General features: G+C 47.3%; 1 protein-coding gene across 1 annotated transcript in view; it reads right to left on the reverse strand.

Moving 5' to 3' along the window:
- LOC134908956 (adhesion G protein-coupled receptor F5-like) overlaps nt 1-22096 on the reverse strand; it is a 306960-nt gene that overhangs the window by 36917 nt on the left and 247947 nt on the right. The window contains exon 4 of the mRNA XM_063915240.1: nt 12592-12744. Within this exon, the coding sequence (XP_063771310.1) occupies nt 12592-12744 (153 nt within the window). The remainder of the gene's footprint in view (nt 1-12591; nt 12745-22096) is intronic.

The following is a 22096-nucleotide window of genomic DNA, read 5'->3' on the forward strand; positions in this document are numbered from 1 at the left end:
ACATTGGGGCGTAGAGTAGGATATTGATCAGGGGCACCAACAGGCACAAAGCTTTGACCTTCTTCCCAGAATGCCTAGCATCGCCTCCTCTATAACCCCGTCTCCGTGCACAGGAGCTCAGTTTTTGTTAACCAGTCCAATGCAGGAGCAGGTAAAAGAAACGACAACTGTTAGTAGCCACATACACCACATTCTCACGACAGGAGAAAGTGTCAGCGGCTAATGCCATACCAACCCAAAGAAGCTAAGTGCGTCAGGGTGGGCGCCCTGTGGAGCACAGTGTAAATCGCAGAAAGAGATTTAACAATGGTAAGTTCTTACCATAAATCTCGTTTTCTTCTGCGGGGTACACTGGGCTCCACAGGGAATGACATTGGGAATGTCCTACAGCAGTTCCTTATGGGAGGGGATGCACTGTAGCGGGCACAAGAACCCGGTGTACAAAGAAAGCATCCTGGGAGGCGGAAGTATCGAAGGCATAGAACCTTATGCACGTGTTCACTGAGGACCACGTAGCCGCCTTGCACAATTGTTCAAGGGTCGCACCACGGAGAACCGCCCAAGAAGGTCCAACAGCCAAGTAAAATGGGCCTTTATGGTAGCAGGAGCTGGAAGGCCAGCCTGTACATAAGCATGTGCAATCACCATTATAATCCATCTGGCCAGGGTCTGCTTGTGAGCAGGCCAGCCATATTTGTGAAAACCAAACAGAACAAAGAGAGAATCAGACTTCCTGATGGAGGTAGTTCTCTTCACGTAGATCTGGAGAGCCTGTACCATATCCAAAGACCGTTCTCTGGAAGACAACTCAGGAAAACTAAAGGCCGGAACCACAATCTCCTGATTAAGGTGGTAAAGACCCGGGACGTGTTCTAAGAACCGCCTGATCACGGTGAAAAATCAGATATGGTGACCTACAAGACAAGGCACCCAAATCCGACACCCTTCTAGCAGAGGCAATAGCCAGCAGAAACAATACCTTAAGAGAAAGCCCTTGCAACGCCTACAAAACTACCGACAAGTCCCAACGAGCCACAGGCAGGATAAAGGGAGGTTGAATCTGTATCACACCCTGAGTGAACGTATGTACATCAGGTAAAGTCGCAATTTTTCTCTGGAACCAAGCCGACAAGGCAGAAATATGAACCTTGATGGAGGCCAGACGAAGGCCCAAGTCTAGGCCCTGTTGTAGAAAGGCCAAAAGTTTGGCCGTGCTAAACTTGTAAGCGTCATTATTGTTAGATGCACACCAAGCAAAGTAAGAGTTCCAGACCCTATGGTAAATCCGAGCAGAATCCAGTTTCCGGGCCTTCAACGTGGTTTGAATGACCGCCTCAGAAAATCCTTTGGCCCTCAAGATAGAAGCTTCAAGAGCCATGCCATGCCGTCAAAGCCAAACGGGCTAAATCCTGATATACACAGGGGCCCTGAACGAGGAGATCTGGGCGCTGTGGAAGTAGAAGAGGACGCTCTATCGAGAGACCCTGAAGGTCTGAGAACCAATGCCATATGGGCCACGCGGGAGCGATCAGAAGTAGGATTCCTCCTTCTTGCTTGAACTTCCGTATTACTCTGGGTAGGAGTGAAACCGGAGGGAACACGTATGGCAGCTGAAAGTTCCATGGAATTGCCAGTGCGTCCACGAACGCTGCTTGAGGATCCCTTGTCCTTTTTCTGAAGACCGGAACCTTGTGATTGTGTCGAGATGCCATCAGGTCCACATCTGGAAGGCCCCACCTGTGCACGAGGAGTTGAAACACTTCTGGATGGAGGCTCCACTCTCCGGCGTGTATGTCCTGACGACTGAGAAAGTCCGCTTCCCAGTTTAGGACCCCCGGAATGTACACTGCGGATATGGCTGGCAGATGACATTCCGCCCACTGAAGGATCCGTGATACTTCCTTCATTGCCATGGGGCTTCGAGTGCCGCCTTGATGATTGATGTATGCCACTGTGGTGGCGTTGTCCAACTGTACTTGAACAGGTCTGTTCTGTATTAAATGTTGGGCCAAGTTCAATGAGTTGAACACCGCCCGCAATTCCAAAATGTTTATCGGGAGGAGAGACTTTTCCTTGGTCCACCGACCCTGAAGGGAGTGTTGCTCCAACACCGCGCCCCAACCTCTCAGACTGACATCAGTCGTCAGAAGGACCCAGTTGGAGATCCAAAAGGGACGACCCTTGCTCAATCGTTGGTCTTGAAGCCACCAGTTCAGTGACAGACGGACCTCCGGAGACAAGGAGATCATTTGAGATCTGATCCAGTGAGACAGGCCATCCCACTTGGCAAGAATTAGCTTCTGCAGAGGGCGGGAATGGAATTGAGCGAACTCCACCATGTCGAAAGCCGACACCATGAGACCTAGCACTTGCATTGCTGAATGTATCGACACTTGCGGACGAGATAGGAAGCATCGAATCCTGTCCTGAAGCTTCAGGACTTTCTCCTGAGACAAGAACAACTGCTGGTTGTGAGTGTCCAACAACGCCCCCAGGCGCACCATGCTCTGTGCAGGAACCAGGAAAGATATCTTCCAGTTGATGAGCCACCTGTGGGCTCGCAGAAACTGGATAGTCAGATCCAGATGGCGTAGGAGAATTTCTGTGGAATTTGCCAGGATCAACAAGATGTCCAGGTACGGTAGGATCCTGACCCCTTGACGGCGGAGTACAGCCGTCATTACTGTTATGACCTTGGAGAAAACTCGCGGAGACGTGGTCAAACCAAAAGTTAACGCCCGAAATTGGTAATGGAGGCTGCCAATCACAAACCTCAGGTATTGCTGATGCGACACTGCAATGGGAATATGCAGGTAAGCATCCTGTATGTCCAGGGAGACCATATAATCCCCAGGTTCCAAGGCCAGAACAATAGAGCGAAAAGTTTCCATACGAAACTTGGAGACCCTCACAAATTTGTTCAAGGATTTGAGGTTGAGAATCTGAGTGAGATACACGTAATGGAGGTCACACAGCAGCTATATGCACACACACATAGTAGTCACACTGTACAATGCAGAAATTATGACATGCAATAAAACTGCACTGGACTAGCAATACAGAGTAATACTAAGTTTGATATAACAATGCACAGTAAAGACTGGATGTATATCACAGGGTATTTGTACTATATAACTAGAGATGAGCGGGATCGGTTCCTCGGAATCCGAACCCCCCCGAACTTCAGCCTTTTTACACGGGTCCGAGGCAGACTCGGATCTTCCCGCCTTGCTCGGCTAACCCGAGCGCGCCCGAACGTCATCATCCCGCTGTCGGATTCTCGCGAGGCTCGTATTCTATCGCGAGACTCGGATTCTATATAAGGAGCCGCGCGTCGCCGCCATTTTCACACGTGCATTGAGATTGATAGGGAGAGGACGTGGCTGGCGTCCTCTCCGTTTAGATAGAGAGTGAGCCACTTGATTTACTAGTAATTTAATTTTAGTAATTTTGGGGAGCATTAGGAGTACTCAGAGAGTGCAGAGTTTTGCTGATAGTTATACTAGTGACCACCAGTTTTATTTATTATTTAAAATCCGTTCTCTGCCTGAAAAAAAACGATACACAGTCACATACCATATCTGTGCTCAGCCTCAGTGTGCTGCATGATAATATCATCTATGTATATCTGACTGTACTGAGTGCTCACTGCTCACACAGCTTAATTGTGGGGGAGACTGGGGAGCAGTTATAGCAGGAGTACATAACAGTGCACACTTTTGCTGCCAGTGTGACTGACCAGTGACCACCAGTATATTGTCTGCCTGAAAAAGTTAAACACTCGTGTGGTGTTTTTTTTTTTTATTCTATAAATGCATTCTGCTGACAGACAGTGTCCAGCAGGTCCGTCATTCATTATATTATAATATATACCTGCAGTAGTGATATATATATATATTTTTTATATCATTATCATCCAGTCTATACTAGCAGACGCAGTACGGTAGTCCACGGCTGTAGCTACCTCTGTGTCGGCAGTGCTCGTCCATAATTGTATACCTACCTGTGGTGGGTTTTTTTTTCTATCTTCTTCATACTAGTAGTTTAGGAGTCTGCTGCTGACAGTGTCCAGCAGGTCCGTCATTATATAATATATACCTGTCCTGCAGTAGTGATATATATATATTTTTTATATCATTATCATCCAGTCTATACTAGCAGACGCAGTACGGTAGTCCACGGCTGTAGCTACCTCTGTGTCGGCAGTGCTCGTCCATAATTGTATACCTACCTGTGGTGGGTTTTTTTTTCTATCTTCTTCATACTAGTAGTTTAGGAGTCTGCTGCTGACAGTGTCCAGCAGGTCCGTCATTATATAATATATACCTGTCCTGCAGTAGTGATATATATATATATTTTATATCATTATCATCCAGTCTATACTAGCAGATGCAGTACGGTAGTCCACGGCTGTAGCTACCTCTGTGTCGGCAGTGCTCGTCCATAATTGTATACCTACCTGTGGTGGTTTTTTTTTCTTTCTATCTTCTTCATACTAGTAGTTTAGGAGTCTGCTGCTGACAGTGTCCAGCAGGTCCGTCATTATATAATATATACCTGTCCTGCAGTAGTGATATATATATATATTTTTTATATCATTATCATCCAGTCTATACTAGCAGACGCAGTACGGTAGTCCACGGCTGTAGCTACCTCTGTGTCGGCAGTGCTCGTCCATAATTGTATACCTACCTGCGGTGGTTTTTTTTTCTATCTTCTTCATACTAGTAGTTTAGGAGTCTGCTGCTGACAGTGTCCAGCAGGTCCGTCATTATATAATATATACCTGTCCTGCAGTAGTGATATATATATATTTTTTATATCATTATCATCCAGTCTATACTAGCAGACGCAGTACGGTAGTCCACGGCTGTAGCTACCTCTGTGTCGGCAGTGCTCGTCCATAATTGTATACCTACCTGTGGTGGGTTTTTTTTCTATCTTCTTCATACTAGTAGTTTAGGAGTCTGCTGCTGACAGTGTCCAGCAGGTCCGTCATTATATAATATATACCTGTCCTGCAGTAGTGATATATATATATTTTTTATATCATTATCATCCAGTCTATACTAGCAGATGCAGTACGGTAGTCCACGGCTGTAGCTACCTCTGTGTCGGCAGTGCTCGTCCATAATTGTATACCTACCTGTGGTGGGTTTTTTTTCTTTCTATCTTCTTCATACTAGTAGTTTAGGAGTCTGCTGCTGACAGTGTCCAGCAGGTCCGTCATTATATAATATATACCTGTCCTGCAGTAGTGATATATATATATTTTTTATATCATTATCATCCAGTCTATACTAGCAGACGCAGTACGGTAGTCCACGGCTGTAGCTACCTCTGTGTCGGCAGTGCTCGTCCATAATTGTATACCTACCTGCGGTGGTTTTTTTTTCTATCTTCTTCATACTAGTAGTTTAGGAGTCTGCTGCTGACAGTGTCCAGCAGGTCCGTCATTATATAATATATACCTGTCCTGCAGTAGTGATATATATATATTTTTTATATCATTATCATCCAGTCTATACTAGCAGACGCAGTACGGTAGTCCACGGCTGTAGCTACCTCTGTGTCGGCAGTGCTCGTCCATAATTGTATACCTACCTGTGGTGGTTTTTTTTCTTTCTATCTTCTTCATACTAGTAGTTTAGGAGTCTGCTGCTGACAGTGTCCAGCAGGTCTGTCATTATATAATATATACCTGTCCTGCAGTAGTGATATATATATATTTTTTATATCATTATCATCCAGTCTATACTAGCAGACGCAGTACGGTAGTCCATGGCTGTAGCTACCTCTGTGTCGGCAGTGCTCGTCCATAATTGTATACCTACCTGTGGTGGGGTTTTTTTTTCTAACTTCTTCATACTAGTAGTTTAGGAGTCTGCTGCTGACAGTGTCCAGCAGGTCCGTCATTATATAATATATACCTGTCCTGCAGCAGTGATATATATATATTTTTTATATCATTATCATCCAGTCTATACTAGCAGATGCAGTACGGTAGTCCACGGCTGTAGCTACCTCTGTGTCGGCAGTGCTCGTCCATAATTGTATACCTACCTGTGGTGGGTTTTTTTTCTTCTATCTTCTTCATACTAGTAGTTTAGGAGTCTGCTGCTGACAGTGTCCAGCAGGTCCGTCATTATATAATATATATGTTAGGGTCTCCTGCCCTGTGCTGCCACGTCGTCATGGCAACCGGGAGACAAGTGCTAGCGGAGTAACCTGAGCGCAGCTGATACTCCGGTTCGGGTCTTTTGCTGTGCAGTGGTTACAGGCTCGGTGCATGGCAGGGGATCCGGTGCTGGTTTTTGTGATCACAGTCTGTGAGGTCTGAGTGGGGCGTGGACAGCACCTGCTTTATAAGGCCTCTTCTCAGGTTAAGCAGATGCTGCTGATTCTTTGTTGGTTAGTCAGCTCCTGAAAGTTAGCCAGTACTGTGTAGCTTTGTATTTGTTGTTGCTTACTGCAAATAGGCCTGGGGATTTGGTACTACACTCTGCCAACCCAGACCTAGCAGTAAGACTGGAGTCAGTCGTTTAACCTGCTGGGGTTCTTTTGCTACTCTGTGAACTTAGCAGGTTTGCGGCTGTATTCTCAGACTGCCTGCCTAAATCCTGTCTCACTGTGCAAGGTGTTCAGGTATTCAGTTTAGTGGCAGTAAGCTGAACCTGTGCACTGCAAGTGAGGATTAGGATTGTGGAGACTCTCCTTGTGTCTATCATTCCATCTCTGACCAAGGAGTTTACTGCCACACCCGTTGGTAACCCTTTAGGGTTTTGCTGTTGCCCTTAGCAACAGCATTTCGGGTTCTCTACGTATTAAAACACAACATCTTGCTTTTTTCATCTGAGCATTCCTAATAATAGGGAGACACCCAGTTTCTTAGCCTCTGGGCTTCTCTATTCACTTTGTGTTTATTTTGTTATCCTATCACCTTCTGTGTACGTAATGTCATATTCCCCAGTCTGTCTGTGAGTTCATTTGTTTTGCATCCCTATCCGTTCAGACACCAGTACATTCCTGCAGGCACTGGTGTGCATAACAGTTCAGACACCAGTACATTCCTGCAGGCACTGGTGTGCATAACAGTTCAGACACCAATACATTCCTGCAGGCACTGGTGTGCATAACAGTATACCTGTCCTGCAGTAGTGATATATATATATATATTTTTTATATCATTATCATCCAGTCTATACTAGCAGACGCAGTACGGTAGTCCACGGCTGTAGCTACCTCTGTGTCGGCAGTCACTCGTCATCCATAAGTATACTAGTATCCATCCATCTCCATTGTTTACCTGAGGTGCCTTTTAGTTGTGCCTATTAAAATATGGAGAACAAAAATGTTGAGGTTCCAAAAATAGGGAAAGATCAAGATCGACTTCCACCTCGTGCTGAAGCTGCTGCCACTAGTCATGGCCGAGACGATGAAATGCCATCAACGTCGTCTGCCAAGGCCGATGCCCAATGTCATAGTACAGAGCATGTAAAATCCAAAACACCAAATATCAGTAAAAAAAGGACTCAAAAATCTAAAATAAAATCGTCGGAGGAGAAGCGTAAACTTGCCAATATGCCATTTACCACACGGAGTGGCAAGGAACGGCTGAGGCCCTGGCCTATGTTCATGGCTAGTGGTTCAGCTTCACATGAGGATGGAAGCACTCAGCCTCTCGCTAGAAAAATGAAAAGACTTAAGCTGGCAAAAGCACAGCAAAGAACTGTGCGTTCTTCGAAATCACAAATCCACAAGGAGAGTCCAATTGTGTCGGTTGCGATGCCTGACCTTCCCAACACTGGACGTGAAGAGCATGCGCCTTCCACCATTTGCACGCCCCCTGCAAGTGCTGGAAGGAGCACCCGCAGTCCAGTTCCTGATAGTCAGATTGAAGATGTCAGTGTTGAAGTACACCAGGATGAGGAGGATATAGGTGTTGCTGGCGCTGGGGAGGAAATTGACCAGGAGGATTCTGATGGTGAGGTGGTTTGTTTAAGTCAGGCACCCGGGGAGACACCTGTTGTCCGTGGGAGGAATATGGCCATTGACATGCCTGGTGAAAATACCAAAAAAATCAGCTCTTCGGTGTGGAAGTATTTCAACAGAAATGCTGACAACATTTGTCAAGCCGTGTGTTGCCTTTGTCAAGCTGTAATAAGTAGGGGTAAGGACGTTAACCACCTCGGAACATCCTCCCTTATACGTCACCTGCAGCGCATTCATCATAAGTCAGTGACAAGTTCAAAAACTTTGGGCGACAGCGGAAGCAGTCCACTGACCAGTAAATCCCTTCCTCTAGTAACCAAGCTCATGCAAACCACCCCACCAACTCCCTCAGTGTCAATTTCCTCCTTCCCCAGGAATGCCAATAGTCCTGCAGGCCATGTCACTGGCAATTCTGACGAGTCCTCTCCTGCCTGGGATTCCTCCGATGCATCCTTGCGTGTAACGCCTACTGCTGCTGGCGCTGCTGTTGTTGCTGCTGGGAGTCGATGGTCATCCCAGAGGGAAAGTCGTAAGACCACTTTTACTACTTCCACCAAGCAATTGACTGTCCAACAGTCCTTTGCGAGGAAGATGAAATATCACAGCAGTCATCCTGCTGCAAAGCGGATAACTGAGGCCTTGGCATCCTGGGCGGTGAGAAACGTGGTTCCGGTATCCATCATTACTGCAGAGCCAACTATAGACTTGTTTGAGGTACTGTGTCCCCGGTACCAAATACCATCTAGGTTCCATTTCTCTAGGCAGGCGATACCGAAAATGTACACAGACCTCAGAAAAAGACTCACCAATGTCCTAAAAAATGCAGTTGTACCCAATGTCCACTTAACCACGGACATGTGGACAAGTGGAGCAGGGCAGACTCAGGACTATATGACTGTGACAGCCCACTGGGTAGATGTATGGACTCCCGCCGCAAGAACAGCAGCGGCGGCACCAGTAGCAGCATCTCGCAAACGCCAACTCTTTCCTAGGCAGGCTACGCTTTGTATCACCGCTTTCCAGAATACGCACACAGCTAAAAACCTCTTACGGCAACTGAGGAAGATCATCGCAGAATGGCTTACCCCAATTGGACTCTCCTGTGGATTTGTGGCATCGGACAACGCCAGCAATATTGTGTGTGCATTAAATATGGGCAAATTCCAGCACGTCCCATGTTTTGCACATACCTTGAATTTGGTGGTGCAGAATTATTTAAAAAACGAGAGGGGCGTGCAAGAGATGCTGTCGGTGGCCAGAAGAATTGCGGGACACTTTCGGCGTACAGGCACCACGTACAGAAGACTGGAGCAACACCAAAAACGCCTGAACCTGCCCTGCCATCATCTGAAGCAAGAAGTGGTAACGAGGTGGAATTCAACCCTCTATATGCTTCAGAGGTTGGAGGAGCAGCAAAAGGCCATTCAAGCCTATACAACTGAGCACGATATAGGAGGTGGAATGCACCTGTCTCAAGCGCAGTGGAGAATGATTTCAACGTTGTGCAAGGTTCTGCAACCTTTTGAATTGCCACACGTGAAGTCAGTTCAGACACTGCCAGCCTGAGTCAGGTCATTCCCCTCATCAGGCTTTTGCAGAAGAAGCTGGAGACATTGAAGGAGGAGCTAACACAGAGCGATTCCGCTAGGCATGTGGGACTTGTGGATGGAGCCCTTAATTCGCTTAACAAGGATTCACGGGTGGTCAATCTGTTGAAATCAGAGCACTACATTTTGGCCACCGTGCTCGATCCTAGATTTAAAACCTACCTTGGATCTCTCTTTCCGGCAGACACAAGTCTGCAGGGGTTCAAAGAACTGCTGGTCAGAAAATTGTCAAGTCAAGCGGAACGCGACCTGTCAACATCTCCTCCTTCACATTCTCCCGCAACTGGGGGTGCGAGGAAAAGGCTCAGAATTCCGAGCCCACCCGCTGGCGGTGATGCAGGGCAGTCTGGAGCGACTGCTGATGCTGACATCTGGTCCGGACTGAAGGACCTGACAACGATTACGGACATGTCGTCTACTGTCACTGCATATGATTCTCTCCCCATTGAAAGAATGGTGGAGGATTATATGAGTGACCGCATCCAAGTAGGCACGTCAGACAGTCCGTACGTATACTGGCAGGAAAAAGAGGCAATTTGGAGGCCCTTGCACAAACTGGCTTTATTCTACCTAAGTTGCCCTCCCACAAGTGTGTACTCCGAAAGAGTGTTTAGTGCCGCCGCTCACCTTGTCAGCAATCGGCGTACGAGGTTACTTCCAGAAAATGTGGAGAAGATGATGTTCATTAAAATGAATTATAATCAATTCCTCCATGGAGACATTCACCAGCAGCAATTGCCTCCACAAAGTACACAGGGAGCTGTGATGGTGGATTCCAGTGGGGACGAATTGATAATCTGTGAGGAGGGGGATGTACACGGTGATGAATCGGAGGATGATGATGAGGTGGACATCTTGCCTCTGTAGAGCCAGTTTGTGCAAGGAGAGATTAATTGCTTCTTTTTTGGTGGGGGTCCAAACCAACCCGTCATTTCAGTCACAGTCGTGTGGCAGACCCTGTCACTGAAATGATGGGTTGGTTAAAGTGTGCATGTCCTGTTTATACAACATAAGGGTGGGTGGGAGGGCCCAAGGACAATTCCATCTTGCACCTCTTTTTTCTTTCATTTTTCTTTGCGTCATGTGCTGTTTGGGGAGTGTTTTTTGGAAGGGCCAGCCTGCGTGACACTGCAGTGCCACTCCTAGATGGGCCAGGTGTTTGTGTCGGCCACTAGGGTCGCTTAGCTTACTCACACAGCTACCTCATTGCGCCTCTTTTTTTCTTTGAGTCATGTGCTGTTTGGGGAGTATTTTTTGGAAGGGCCATCCTGCCTGACACTGCAGTGCCACTCCTAGATGGGCCAGGTGTTTGTGTCGGCCACTTGGGTCGCTGAGCTTAGTCACACAGCTACCTCATTGCGCCTCTTTTTTTCTTTGCGTCATGTGCTGTTTGGGGAGTGTTTTTTTGAAGGGCCATCCTGCGTGACACTGCAGTGCCACTCCTAGATGGGCCAGGTGTTTGTGTCGGCCACTAGGGTCGCTTAGCTTACTCACACAGCTACCTCATTGTGCCTCTTTTTTTCTTTGCGTCATGTGCTGTTTGGGGAGTGTTTTTTTGAAGGGCCATCCTGCGTGACACTGCAGTGCCACTCCTAGATGGGCCAGGTGTTTGTGTCGGCCACTAGGGTCGCTGAGCTTACTCACACAGCTACCTCATTGCGCCTCTTTTTTTCTTTGCGTCATGTGCTGTTTGGGGAGTGTTTTTTGGAAGGGCCATCCTGCCTGACACTGCAATGCCACTCCTAGATGGGCCAGGTGTTTGTGTCGGCCACTAGGGTCGCTTAGCTTACTCACACAGCTACCTCATTGCGCCTCTTTTTTTCTTTGAGTCATGTGCTGTTTGGGGAGTATTTTTTGGAAGGGCCATCCTGCCTGACACTGCAGTGCCACTCCTAGATGGGCCAGGTGTTTGTGTCGGCCACTTGGGTCGCTGAGCTTAGTCATCCAGCGACCTCGGTGCAAATTTTAGGACTAAAAATAATATTGTGAGGTGTGAGGTGTTCAGAATAGACTGAAAATTAGTGGAAATTATGGTTATTGAGGTTAATAATACTTTGGGATCAAAATGACCCCCAAATTATATGATTTAAGCTGTTTTTTAGGGTTTTTTGAAAAAAACACCCGAATCCAAAACACACCCGAATCCGTCAAAAAAAATTCGGTGAGGTTTTGCCAAAACGCGTTCGAACCCAAAACACGGCCGCGGAACCGAACCCAAAACCAAAACACAAAACCCGAAAAATTTCCGGTGCACATCTCTAGTTATAGAGGAGGCGGTGCTAGGCATTCTGGGAAGAAGGTCAAAGCTTTGAGCCTGTTGGTGCCTCGGATCAAGATCTTACTCTACACCCCAATGTCATTCCCTGTAGAGCCCAGTGTACCCCGCAGCAAAAAAATGAATTTAATAAACTTGTAATTGTGGGTCCGCTTCGCTCCACAGGGAGCGCCATTTATTCAAGGTGGGGGGCACCCGCTTCCTAACTTGTTTGCACGGGAAGTGGATCCGCCCTCCTCAGCCAGCGCCATCTTCCCAGTGATATTTGGGAAGATGGCGCATGTGTACTAGAGAGCAAAGACTCAGGCACAGTGCCAGAGTCTTTGGTTTCAAAGTGCGGCGGCCATCTTCCCGAAGTTGTCACTGGGAAGATGGCGCCGCCCAACACTGGACAGCTCGTTAGTATATTCAAGATTCCACACAGAGACAAAAAGAAAGGCAGTTCTACCAGCAGATTTAGAATAGTAATCAGTTATTATCGGGCAGTTATTAGAGGACAAGATCTCAGGAAATTTTCCTAACTAAATAAATCTGTTTAGCATATGTACATCACTGTATGCACTGCACAGATTGCTTTATGTTGAAAAATTATTTTTACTTTCAGAGTATACATTTTTTTCCCCAGAATCCCGGAGTTTACCTCTATATGCTTTCTGTATTATCTTCATGACCGTTCCAATGGACTGGTCATTTTATATTACACGTGGCAGGAGTTACCTGTGGTGATGCTGATGTTTGTAATTGTTGTGTCGTTAGACCCAAGTTGCATGGGCAGAGTCAGGTTGTTCCTGATGAATTGCTTTATCAGACTTGCAAAGGAGGGGTCAGGAAAGCTGATCTCTATATCCACCGTGTATTCTGGAATCACTGCTAAAATAAAAAGGACGTGTTATCGGCACAGTTATATAATAAGTCCCCTACTGCGAGTTTTCAGGATAGTACAAGTCACCATGCCAGAGCTTGAAGACCACATACAGGCATCAGGCAGATGGTTAAACATTCTATACGTGATTCACAGAAATCCAATGTTCATTAAATTAGCCAACCTCGGTTGCAGTAGGGTGCTTTATCCCAAAAACTACACACATAGGCCCTCATTCCGAGTTGATCGTTAACTGCCGTTGTTCGCTGCGTAGCGATCATTTAAAAAAAAAAAGGAAAATCTGCGCATGCGTATGCACCGCAATGCGCATGTGCGTCGTACGGGTACAAAGAGCATCGTGGTTTTGCACAGGTTCTAGCGAGGCTTTCAGTCGCACAGGCGTACACAAGGAGATTGACAAGAAGTGGGAGTTTCTGGGTGTCAACTGACCGTTTTCTGGGTGTGTCTGGAAAAACGCAGGCGTGGCCGGACATTTGCTGGGCGGGTATCTGACGTCATTACCGTGTCACTCGTCGCAGCAATCATCGCACAGAATAAGTAACTACGGGGCTGGTCTTGTTTTGCACAAAATGTGTTTGCAGCCGCTCGGCTGCACAGGCGTTCGCAATCCTGCAAAGCGAAAATACACTCCCCCATGGGTGGCGACTATGCGTTTGCACGGCTGCTAAAAGTAGCTAGCGAGCGAACAACTCGGATTGAGGGCCATTGTCCTAATGAAGTGGTGAGAACTCAGAATTCACTATGAATACAGATAATATTTGCTTGAACTCTATCACCACAAGCACCACAAATGTCCCATTTTAGGTGGGACCGTCCCAACTGCGGGTTCTGGGCCCGATTCTAAATTGGAAGGACAGGGAAAAAAAAATAAGTAACTGTGCACCTGGCAAAACCACACATACTTGCCCACACTCCCGGAACAGCCAGGAGGCTCCCAAAAATCGTGCGGCATTCCCAGCACCCCGGGAAAGTGGGCAAGTTTCCCGGAGCCACCCACACCCCACTACCCACTGACCCAGTAGAGTGGGTGGACTGGGTGACTAATGACATGATTCGCACTGAACCGTGTTATCATAGCCACGCCCCCCACTGTACAATGCCGTAATCGTGTCATTGTATAGCGTGGGGCTTGGCAACAACGAAGCGATCGCTCAAACACGCCCCCATCCCCATGCCTACTGCACTGCATCAAACCTCTTCCCCCCCAACACACACACACGTACATCTCCCTATTGCTGTGCCAACCCATAGGTGGCAGCAAGGAAGTCGGTAACTATGACCATGTTGCACTGCAGGTGAGATAGATGTAATGGGAGGCACTCGTTATTCCGGCTGTCGGGATACCGACAACTATTTTCCCTCTTGGGGTGTCCACGACACCCCTGGAGGGAGAACAAAAAGCATGGCCTGCAGAGGGCTCTTCTGCGCTCACCCTGCTGCCGGCATTCCGGCGGTCGGGATCCCGACGCTCAGCATACCGGCGCCGGGATATCATAGTACACCCAATGTAACATGTGCAAAGAGAATAATATTTGGGTGAGGTGCATCCAAACTGAAATCTTAATTGCAGTGTAATAATAAAGCTGTCTGACATTTGTGGGCTACAGTACATGCAAAAGCAGCCATTTTTACCCTGCACAGAAAAAAAAATAAGAATTTACTTACCGATAATTCTATTTCTCGGAGTCCGTAGTGGATGCTGGGGTTCCTGAAAGGACCATGGGGAATAGCGGCTCCGCAGGAGACAGGGCACAAAAAGTAAAGCTTTAGGATCAGGTGGTGTGCACTGGCTCCTCCCCCTATGACCCTCCTCCAAGCCAGTTAGGTACTGTGCCCGGACGAGCGTACACAATAAGGGAGGAATTATGAATCCCGGGTAAGACTCATACCAGCCACACCAATCACACCGTACAACTTGTGATCTAAACCCAGTTAACAGTATGATAACAGCGGAGCCTCTGAAAAGATGGCTCACAACAATAATAACCCGATTTTTGTAACTATGTACAAGTATTGCAGATAATCCGCACTTGGGATGGGCGCCCAGCATCCACTACGGACTCCGAGAAATAGAATTATCGGTAAGTAAATTCTTATTTTCTCTATCGTCCTAGTGGATGCTGGGGTTCCTGAAAGGACCATGGGGATTATACCAAAGCTCCCAAACGGGCGGGAGAGTGCGGATGACTCTGCAGCACCGAATGAGAGAACTCCAGGTCCTCTTTTGCCAGGATATCAAATTTGTAGAATTTTACAAACGTGTTCTCCCCTGACCACGTAGCTGCTCGGCAGAGTTGTAATGCCGAGACCTCTCGGGCAGCCGCCCAAGATGAGCCCACCTTCCTTGTGGAATGGGCCTTAACCGATTTAGACTGTGGCAGGCCTGCCTCAGAATGTGCAAGTTGAATTGTGTTACAAATCCAACGAGCAATCGCCTGCTTAGAAGCAGGCGCACCCAACTTGTTGGGTGCATACAGTATAAACAGCGAGTCAGATTTTCTGACTCCAGCTGTCCTGGAACATATTTTCAGGGCCCTGACAACTCCTAGCAACTTGGAGTCCTCCAAGTCCCTAGTAGGTGCAAGGCACCACAATAAGCTGGTTCAGGTGAAACACTGACACCACCTTAGGGAGAGAACTGGGGACGAGTCCGCAGCTCTGCCCTGTCCGAATGGACAAACAGATATGGGCTTTTTTGAGAAAAAACCACCAATTTGACACTCGCCTGGTCCAGGCCAGGGCCAAGAGCATGGTCACTTTTTATGTGAGATGCTTCAAATCCACATATTTGACTGGTTTTAAACCAATGTGATTTGAGGAATCCCAGAACTACGTTGAGATCCCACAGTGCCACTGGAGGCACAAAAAAGGGGTTTGTATATGCAATACTCCCTTGACAAACTTCTGGACTTCAGGAACTGAAGCCAATTCTTTCTGGAAGAAAATTTACAGGGCCGAATTTGAACCTTAATGGACCCCAATTTGAGGCCCATAGACACTCCTGTTTGCAGGAAATGCAGGAAACGACCGAGTTGAAATTTCTTTGTGGGGCCTTCCTGGCCTCACACCACGCAACATATTTTTGCCACACGTGGTGATAATGTTGTGCGGTCACCTCCTTTCTGGCTTTGACCAGGGTAGGAATGACCTCTTCCGGAATGCCTTTTTTCCCTTAGGATCCGGCTTTCCATCGCCATGCCGACAAACGCAGCTGCGGTAAGTCTTGGAACAGACATGGTACTTGCTGAAGCAAGTCCCTTCTTAGCGGCAGAGGCCATAAGACCTCTGTAAGCATCTCTTGAAGTTCCGGGTACCAAGTCCTTCTTGGCCAATCCGGAGCCATGAGTATAGTTCTTACTCCTCTACGTCTTATAATTCTCAGCACCTTAGGTATGAGAAGCAGAGGAGGGAACACATACACCGACTGGTACACCCACGGTGTTACCAGAACGTCCACATCTATTGCCTGAGGGTCTCTTGACCTGGCGCAATACCTGTCCCGTTTTTTGTTCAGACGGGACGCCATCATGTCCACCTTTGGTATTTCCCAACGGTTTACAATCATGTGGAAAAAACTTCTCAATGAAGTTTCCACTCTCCCGGGTGGAGGTCGTGCTGAGGAAGTCTGCTTCCCAGTTTCCATTCCCGGGATGAAAAACTGCTGACAGTGTTATCACATGATTTTCCGCCCAGCGAAAAGTCCTTGCAGTTTCTGCCATTGCCCTCCTGCTTCTTGTGTCGCCCTGTCTGTTTACGTGGGCGACTGCCGTGATGTTTTTCCCACTGGATCAATACCGGCTGACCTTGAAGCAGAGGTCTTGCTAAGCTTAGAGCATTATAAATTTACCCTTAGCTCCAGTATATTTATGTGGAGAAAAGTCTCCATACTTGATCACACTCCCTGGAAATTTTTTCCTTGTGTGACTGCTCCCCAGCCTCTCAGGCTGGGCTCCGTGGTTACCAGCATCCAATCCTGAATGCCGAATCTGCTGCCCTCTAGAAGATGAGCACTCTATAACCACCACAGGAGAGACACCCTTGTCCTTGGATATTGGGTTATCCGCTGATGCATCTGAAGATGCGATCCGGACCATTTGTCCAGCAGATCCCACTGAAAAGTTCTTACGTGAAATCTGCCGAATGGAATTGCTTCGTAGGAAGCCACCATTTTTACCAGGACCCTTGTGCAATGATGCACTGTTTTTAGGAGGTTCCTGACTTGCTCGGATAACTCCCTGGCTTTCTCTTCCGGGAGAAACACCTTTTTCTGGACTGTGTCCAGAATCATCCCTAGGCACAGCAGCCGTGTCGTCGGGATCAGCTGCGATTTTGGAATATTTAGAATCCACCCGTGCTGATTGTAGCAGTATCCGAGATAGTGCTACTCCGACCTCCAACTGTTCCCTGGACTATGCCCCTATCAGGAGATCGTCCAAGTAAGGGATAATTAAGACGCCTTTTCTTCGAAGAAGAATCATCAATTCGGCCATTACCTTGGTAAAGACCCCAGGGTGCCGTGGACAATCCAAACGGCAGCGTCTGAAACTGATAGTGACAGTTCTGCACCACGAACCTGAGGTACCCTTAGTGAGAAGGGCAAATTTGGGACATAGAGGTAAGCATCCCTGATGTCCCGGGACACTATATAGTCCCCTTATTCCTGGTTCGTTATCACTGCTCTGAGTGACTTCATCTTAATTTGAACCTTTGTAAGTGTTCAAAAACAAATTTTTAGAATAAGTCTCACCTAGCCTTCTGGCTTCAGTACCACAATATAGTGTGGAATAATACCCCTTTTCTGTAGTAGTAGGGGTAATTTAATTATCACCTGCTGGGAATACAGCTTGTGAATTTTTTCCCATACTACCTCCTTGTCGGAGGGAGACTTGGTAAAGCAGACTTCAGGAGCCTGCGAAGGGGAAACGTCTCGACATTCCCATCTGTACCCCCGGGATACTACTTGTAGGATCCAGGGGTCCTGTACGGTCTCAGCGCCATGCTGAGAACTTGTCAGACGCGGTGGAACGCTTCTGTTCCTGGGAATGGGCTGCCTGCTGCAGTCTTCTTCCCTTTCCTCTATCCCTGGGCAGATATGATCTTATAGGGACGAGAGGACTGAGGCTGAAAAGACGGTGTCTTTTTCTGCAGAGATGTGACTTAGGGTAAAAAACGGTGGATTTTCCAGCAGTTGCCGTAACCACCAGGTCCGATGGACCGACCCCAAACAAGTCCTCTTCCTGTATACGGCCATACTGTGCCGTTTGGAATCTGCATCACCTGACCACTGTCGTGTCCATAACATCTTCTGGCAGTTATGGACATCGCGTTTATTCATGATGCCAGAGTGCAAATATCCCTCTGTGCATCTCGCATATATAGAAATGCTCTATAGTCAATAAAATACTGTCCCTGTCAAGGGTATCAATATTTTTAGTCAGGGAATCCGACCAAGCCACCCTAGCTCTGCACATCCAGGCTGAGGCGATCGCTGGCCGCAGTATAACACCAGTATGTGTGTATATACTTTTTATTATATTTTCCAGCCTTGTCAGCTGGTCCTTGAGGACGGCCCTATCTATAGACGGTACCGCCACTTGTTTTGATAAGCGTGTGAGCGCCTTATCCACCTTAAAGGGTGTTTCCCAACGCGCCCTAACTTCTGGCGGGAAAGGGTATACCGCCCATATTTTCTATCGGGGGGAACCCACGCATCATCACACACTTCATTTAATTTATCTGATTCAGGAAAAACTATGGTAGTTTTTTCACATCCCACATAATACCCTCTTTTGTGGTACTTGTAGTATCAGAAATACGTAACACCTCCTTCATTGCCTTTAACGTGTGGCCCTAATAAGGAATACGTTTGTTTATTCACCGTCGACACTGGATTCAGTGTCCCTGTCTGTGTCTGTGTCGACCGACTAAAGTAAACGGGCGTTTTAAAAACCCTTGACGGTGTTTTTGAGACGTCTGGACCGTACTAATTGTTTGTCGGCCGTCTCATGTCGTCAACCGACCTTGCAGCGTGTTGACATTATCACGTAATTTCCTAAATAAGCCATCCATTCCGGTGTCGACTCCCTAGAGAGTGACATCACCATTACAGGCAATTGCTCCGCCTCCTCACCAACATCGTCCTCCTACCTGTCGACACACACGTACCGACACACAGCACACACACAGGGAATGCTCTGATAGAGGACAGGACCCACTAGCCCTTTGGAGAGACAGAGGGAGAGTTTGCCAGCACACACCAAAAACGCTATAATTATATAGGGACAACCTTATATAAGTGTTTTCCCTTATAGCATCTTAATATATATATAAGCATATCGCCAAATTAGTGCCCCCCCTCTCTGTTTTAACCCTGTTTCTGTAGTGCAGTGCAGGGGAGAGCCTGGGAGCCTTCCCTCCAGCCTTTCTGTGAGGGAAAATGGCGCTGTGTGCTGAGGAGATAGGCCCCGCCCCTTTTTCGGCGGCCTCGTCTCCCGCTCTTAACGGATTCTGGCAGGGGTTAAATATCTCCATATAGCCTCCGGAGGCTATATGTGAGGTATTTTTAGCCAAAATAGGTATTCATTTGCCTCCCAGGGCGCCCCCCTCCCAGCGCCCTGCACCCTCAGTGACTGCCGTGTGAAGTGTGCTGAGAGGAAAATGGCGCACAGCTGCAGTGCTGTGCGCTACCTTTAGAAGACTGAGGAGTCTTCTGCCGCCGATTCTGGACCTCTTCTTACTTCAGCATCTGCAAGGGGGCCGGCGGCAAGGCTCCGGTGACCATCCAGGCTGTACCTGTGATCGTCCCTCTGGAGCTGATGTCCAGTAGCCAAGAAGCCAATCCATCCTGCACGCAGGTGAGTTCACTTCTTCTCCCCTAAGTCCCTCGTTGCAGTGATCCTGTTGCCAGCAGGACTCACTGTAAAGTAAAAAAACCTAAAACTAAACTTTTCTAAGCAGCTCTTTAGGAGAGCCACCTAGAATTGCACCCTTCTCGGCCGGGCACAAAATCTAACTGGCTTGGAGGAGGGTCATAGGGGGAGGAGCCAGTGCACACCACCTGATCCTAAAGCTTTACTTTTTGTGCCCTGTCTCCTGCGGAGCCGCTATTCCCCATGGTCCTTTCAGGAACCCCAGCATCCACTAGGACGATAGAGAAAAATATTTGCTCCCCTGGCCTTGCAACATGGTGTGTTCCAGATACAAAGTTACGTGCTTTTTTGCTTTCTTCTAAAATCAGGCCCTCTGTCCTACTGTCTCGATAAAGACAGCTGTGTCACAGGGGCAATCATAACCTGATTTTTTTTCTTTTCATTTTAAAATTAGCAAGCAGACATTACATTAAAGCACTTAGCTTTTTCAGTTGTCATTAAAAGTGCTCATTTTAATGTGCTGTACATTTTAAGTTTTTAACCACACATAGGAAGTTAGGCAAAAAAAGAAGCAAAAACAAACTAAGCAAACATAAACATATACAAACTGAACTATGCATATTATTGTATAATGGCCTAATCTGGCTTGGTTTGACCTGATGTGTTATAAACTGCTCCAAGCTGATTCCTGCATAAACTGTTTAGTTATTACATTTAGTTACCAGCAGGTGGCGATGTTTACTAAAGATAAATCTACACAGGGGTTTTAAAGTCTATATGGAATCTATAAGCTGAATGATAAGGAGGGATAGAGAACAATTTTCCATACTGGTTGGTGTTCCCTGTTTTATATACAGTATTTAATACATTTTGCAATACGCCTGTACAGTGTTATATTAATACTTCATTTATAAGTATGTGAACAATTTTAATGAAGGCATAACAAAATGTAACCAGTGCAAATCTGATCTATGACAGCAGAACCTCCTCATCGCTGGAAGACATTAGGCATGGGTACTATTAAAGTGTAAACTGAGTATTAAAAAATAGCACAAAAACACCAACCTTAAAATTAGACAATAGAAAAATAATTTAGTAGGATTCGGAAGTCACCGTGCTCAGCTGATGAGGAAGGAAGTAGCCTATGAACTTGCAAGTGAGCTCACTGAGCCGCAGAGTGCCTCGTGCCTCATTGATATCAATAATTCTTTGTGATTTCATAGGCTGCCGTCTCTCGCTAATCAGTTCTCCCTGTGAAATGCCTGCTGACACTGTGCCTGATTCAGGTCCCAATGCAATGACACAAAGTATGCAATGTACTGCGTCTTTGGATGTAGTCAGGGTGCAGATGTCAGTGATTGACGGTCTGCAGCCATTTGAGGACACGGAGAGGTCGGCCACGCCTTCCGTTTCCCGAAACAGAGGCATGTCGCCTGTTTTGTGGGAGTGTCGAGGCCATGGTCTATGCTTTCTGACGGAGATTTCCTGGCCTCAGCGACAGACCGGCTGCGTAACCTCACGAATTACTCAGCCGGCCGATGGTGTAGCAGGTGATCACACATGCATACTGGATCACACATGCATACAGGAGGCGTCTACTTACAGATGTAGCCATGCCCATCGTGGCTACATCTGCACCCCGGCGTGCTGGGGTGATCGCGGGCACTGGGGTGCACGGACATCATAGATGCACACACGACTCATTCATATGAATGGGAGCATCTCTGTATTCTGCCTCGGCGTGACTAGGCGCCGGATCGACTAGCCGCACCAAAAGTGCCAGCCTGCGATGTAGCTACGCTAGATGAGCCTGGCTCCATCTGTATACCAGATGCCACCTGCTGCATTACCATTTCTGTGCATCTCTGCTGCTTCCAAGTAAGCTGCAACACTGCTGTTTCCAGCCACACCTGAAACATTTGTGCATAGGCAAATAGCAAAGTGTAAGCATTTTACTTGCTATTAGCAACACATAAATTAGTACATACTGACTCTCTAGTGTACCTGACGGTGAAATTGTTTCAATACCGTTAGAATTCTGCCTCTGTTTTACCATAGCAACATCTTTCTGACATTGGTGGTCATTCCGAGTTGTTCGCTCGCTGCCGATTTTCGCAGTGCATCGATTAAGTGAAAAAACTGCAAAAATGCGCATGCGCTAAGTACTTTCACACAAAACGTTGTAGATTTACACAAGTTCGAGCAACGTTTTTTCATCGCTCTGCTGATCGTAGTGTGATTGACAGGAAGTGGGTGTTTCTGGGCGGTAACTGAGCGTTTTCAGGGAGTGTGCTAAAAAATGCAGGCGTGCCAGGTAAAAACGCAGGAGTGGCTGGAGAAACGGGGGAGTGGCTGTCCGAACGCAGGGCGTGTTTGTGACGTTAAACCAGGAACTAAACGGACTCAGGTGATCGCAATCTAGGAGTAGGTCTGGAGCTACTCAGAAACTGCAGGGAATTATTTAGTAGCA

This window comes from Pseudophryne corroboree, chromosome 4 (genome assembly GCF_028390025.1).
Source record: "Pseudophryne corroboree isolate aPseCor3 chromosome 4, aPseCor3.hap2, whole genome shotgun sequence".
Lineage (NCBI taxonomy): Eukaryota > Metazoa > Chordata > Amphibia > Anura > Myobatrachidae > Pseudophryne > Pseudophryne corroboree.